At 45.2% G+C, this 4,503-nt stretch overlaps 1 protein-coding gene across 1 annotated transcript; it reads left to right on the forward strand.

The window, feature by feature from the left end:
- Nucleotides 1-244: 244 nt before the first annotated feature.
- On the forward strand, nucleotides 245-3,527 carry lrrtm4l2 (leucine rich repeat transmembrane neuronal 4 like 2). Its single transcript, XM_085787447.1, has 2 exons — nucleotides 245-516; nucleotides 933-3,527. Exons 1-2 carry the CDS (start codon nucleotides 462-464, stop codon nucleotides 2,552-2,554), a joined length of 1,677 nt encoding a protein of 558 aa, XP_085643573.1. The 5' UTR covers nucleotides 245-461; the 3' UTR covers nucleotides 2,555-3,527.
- The last annotated feature ends 976 nt before the right edge of the window (nucleotides 3,528-4,503 follow it).

The raw sequence follows: 4,503 nt of genomic DNA on the forward strand, positions 1-4,503 counted from the left end.
ATGAAATATGGTCCGGATTGACATGGTCGATATATATAGTATATTTATAAGCTCTTATGTGTGCTTACAGACGCCTACGCCTCTGAGAGAGCAGAAAGGGGTGAGGGAGGGGAGGGGAGTTGGGGAGAGAGAGAGAGAGAGAGAGAGAGAGAGAGAGAGAGAGAGAGAGAGAGAGAGAGAGAGAGGCTGCGTGGACAGGAGGATTGTGCATCAGTCTATTGGCGCTCAAATGGCTTATTGTGCACAGAGCGGGCTGAACTACAGCGGCGTCTCCAACTACGACCCAAGTGTGAAGGCGTCCTGTTTGTGAGCGTCAGACGGAGATCAGGGCTGTTGGACCGCTGCGGAAAACTTGCTTTTATTTGATTTTCTCCTCAAATTGAAGACATAAGTGATGCTCAATATGCGGACCGACTCCGAGGCTGCATGAACTGCGATTTTCCTCATCTGCGAGCAGTTTAATGTGCTCTCTATCCATTTGTTTTAGAGGATTACTCCTTCCCTCAGTAAAGACGGGTAAGTCGCTTCTTCTTCACTATTTTGTGGCACAGTTTCCCCGTCTTGATGCTCTTCACAGCACATTAGACAGCAACGATCAGTTTTCCCTCTCACACATGTATTAGTTCCCAAACTGAATTTTTGCATGTCAGAAATCTGCTGTTTTATTTGGGCATTTATTTAAATTATTCCTCCACCTGACATGTTTTCATATACATCACCTTAAAAGTGGCAAACGTCAGACTGTGTCATCAAATCTTCATGAGGCAGGTCTGGTGTCTCAGACATCAGAGCTCAAACTGCTCCTCACTACATGATCTCCTGTTTGAAGAAGACATTTCTCACCTTTACTTATTTAAACATCTCTCAGCTCACATTTTTCTAAAGCCAAGTCATCTCTTTGATTGCCTGTGCCCCCACTGTACCCCCAACAGGTTCGGTGATGTTGGACTGGAGGATATCATGTCTTCTTCTGCAGGCAGCTGTTTTGCTGCTGCTCAGCAAGGGGGAGCGGATGTGCCCTGCCAGTTGCCGATGCGAAGGAAAGATTGTTTATTGCGAGTCTGGCATCTTCCAAGACATCCCAGAAAACATCACCACTGGATGCCAGGGTCTGTCTATGCGTTACAACAACTTGCTGGTTCTGTTGCCCTACCAGTTTGCTCATCTCAATCAGCTCATTTGGCTTTACTTGGACCACAACTCCATCAATGCAGTTGATGCTTTAGCCTTCCATGGTGTGCGCAGGCTGAAGGAACTGATCCTCAGCTCTAACAAGATCAACCATCTGCACAATAACACATTCAGTGCCATACCAAACCTACGGAATCTGGACTTATCCTACAATCAACTGCAATATCTGCAACCAGGACATTTTTATGGTCTGCGCAAGCTTCAAAATCTCCACCTTCGCTCTAATGGACTGAGACAAATCTTCATTCGCACCTTTCTAGAATGCCGCAGCCTGGAGTTTCTGGACCTGGGTTATAATCGTTTGCGGAGCCTCACTCGTACAACGTTCTTAGGCCTGTTCAAGTTGAAAGAGCTTCATTTAGAGCACAATCAATTTTCCAGGATTAACTTCTTTATTTTTCCGCGCCTTAACGACCTCCAAGCTCTTTATTTACAGTGGAACCGCATTCGATCCATCAGTCAAGGCGTGCCCTGGACCTGGCACAAACTGCAGAAGTTGGATCTGTCAGGGAATGAAATCCAAATGTTGGACCCAGCTGTTTTCCAGTGCATGCCAAACTTACAAATACTCAACCTTGAATCCAACAAGCTGAGTAGTGTACCTGTGGAAGCGGTGGCAGCGTGGACCTCCCTGACCACCATCAGCCTGGCCGGTAACGCCTGGGACTGCAGCCCCAGCATCTGCCCTCTCATGACGTGGCTCCGAACCTTCAGAGACTCCAAAGACATCAGCATGATATGCAGCAACCCCAAGTCTGTGCAGGGAGAACGAGTGGTGGACGTAGTGAGAAATCACTCTACATGTGTGGCCATGTCGAATGTGTTCACGACCACAGCTCTGATCCTTCTGACACCAGCCGAAGTTGTGAATGTCTCACCTCACCCCTCTCCCTCTTGGTTTACAGACCTGACTCGGAGTGAGTCCCCTGTGCAGAGATTAACCCCATCGTCAGTCCATCCTAGTTGGACAGACCGAAAGACAACAGAGTCCACAACCATGAGCTCTACAACACCCATCTCCTCTGAACCCCCAACATCATTTATCCCTGAGCCTCAGTTTGAACATATGGCTTTCCATAAAATCATTGCAGGCAGCGTAGCCCTGTTCCTGTCAGTGTCATTGATCCTCCTGGTTATTTATGTCTCGTGGAGGCACTACCCCAACACCATGAGGCAGCTGCAGCAGCACTCAGTCAACCATAAGCGCAGGAAAAAGGCCCGCAAGCAGGAGCAGGATCTTAACTCCCAGTTGCAAGAGTACTACCTGAGCTACCACTCAAACTCAGAGACTATGGACTCCTTGGTGAACGAGACCAGGCCGTGCACATGCACCATATCAGGATCCATAGAATGTGAGGTCTGAGCTGCTCACTCCACCTTTAAGAGACTAAAAGTGCAATTTTCCACGGGATTACGTGGCTTTATCTCTAATGTGATATGATGGATTCTGCAGCAGTGAAGAAAATACTTGGGGGCATAGTACAATATAATTATGTGCACAGAAAATAAGACTGGAAAGGAGGGATATATTTGGAGAGAGCTAATTATCACCCTGACTGACATGAGAACAGTGGCAGGGTCAGCCAGGTTAGCCGTGTACGACTTGACGTAACACTGGGACCTCGGCCACAGTAGAAGTCAGCTCTGTAGAGACTGACCATATTCTTAGACAACCTAGATCGCCATCAAATACAAACCAACAAAGCCACTTTTTACTTGCTAGTTGTTGTTTTTTTAAAATTATTGTTATGTAGCTTGTAAAGCGTTTAGTATATTGTATGTGTGCATCTTTGAGTGTATGTGTATGTTTGAGTGCGTTATGGCAATGACCTGATCATTTACTGACTTCTGACTGGAAGAGTTCAAGAGCTACAGAGTTGCAGATGCTGTTTGTCCAGTTAACCTGATTTGCATTTGGTACACCACTGTAGTGCAGTGATGCGAAGAAGCACTACCACAAAAAAAAGGCAAACAATCATGAAGAGAGAATCTTGTCCTGAGGCCCATTGCATGAATTCCTCTCTCTTCTTACCTAGGATTCTTCTCTCGCCCATAAAACAATTGTTTCCAATTGACAGAAAAAAAATATGCATTTTGGTTCACTGTGCTACGAACCACACAAACTAACTGTATTCAAAACTCATGAGTCTAATCTCAGGACTGATATTTTCTGAGTTGTACAAATCTGTCAGGTCCAGCAGAAGTGATGAAGTCAATTTTCATAATGAATTTTGTATTGATTATTCCTATCATTATGATTATGCATTGTTTGTGTAAAGACATAATATGGGTACTAGGCATTCTGTGTGATAATGACTGTATAATTAAAAGAAACAATTGACAATTGATGAAAAATGGTGTGTGTGATGAGAAAATCAATGACTGCTGCATCACGTGCAGAACAAGAAATCTCTCTCACTCTATGCATTGTGCTCAAGATGTTAATACATTTCATTTGATTTGCAGCTGCATGCGAGCCGGGCTGACATGTTTCCCATTATGTGTCTTGTTTTCTGGCTCTCTTCCCTTCTATCCTCTCCTGGCACTCCGGTATTGACACCAGTATTGATTGCATGTGTGTTACACACCTCAAACTCAGGGTAGGGGGCCTTGTGTCTGCTTTGAGTGGAGCCCATGTGGCCGATGCCATTCTTCACGCGTCCACTGGACAAAAAGACACTCCAGTCCTTGAAACCGAAAACAGATTAGGAATCTCTGCTTTTATATCACCATGAATTCTCTGTCATATTGGAAATATTGCTCATGTGCAGCGAAAGAAAAGCGAGAACAGAAGCAGGGACAGTGGGTGTTTCGGGTCAAGGCATATATATGCTATTAAGAAGATATCACCCACCTTGCTCTGTCTTCTCCCCTTCCCATCTCTCTTTTCTCTATGCCTCCTCTTCTTTTCTTTTTTCTCCACTCTCCTGCTGTGTTGAGAGAAAACTAACCTGTGCCAGGGGACATATGTGAATCTGTTAAGCCAGGCAGGATTAGACAGTGCTGGTGCTAGCACCTAAGAGCTTTGAAAAAGGTGTTTTTCCCTGTGCGAGACTTGTTGAAAACAATAATCCACTGCTTAGTTCACTCTTTCGCCCACCACACGTTTATAACACAGCTGTCAGTCGTCCTCTAAGGCCTCTGGCAAAGTAAATAGAGGTTACCTTCCTTCTCCTCGTTACCAGCCATAGGCATGAACATGTGAACAGATCTCGTCCGTAGTATGTCTGAAGTTTCTGTCTGGTCAAAGGTCGTTGTGATATGGATTTATGATCCCCCACAACTCATTTTTTTCAAAATGACTCAGGCTTT

This window comes from Trachurus japonicus, chromosome 9 (assembly GCF_045865225.1).
Source record: "Trachurus japonicus isolate A0001 chromosome 9, Traja_1.0".
In the NCBI taxonomy this organism is placed as follows: domain Eukaryota; kingdom Metazoa; phylum Chordata; class Actinopteri; order Carangiformes; family Carangidae; genus Trachurus; species Trachurus japonicus.

Bases quoted from the DNA above. Each gene is read 5' to 3' on its own strand.
- lrrtm4l2 (XM_085787447.1), top strand. From the start codon at position 462: ATGTGCTCTCTATCCATTTGTTTTAGAGGATTACTCCTTCCCTCAGTA. The intron at 517-932 runs GTAAGTCGCTTC...TACCCCCAACAG, and splicing joins CCTTCCCTCAGTAAAGACGG to GTTCGGTGATGTTGGACTGG.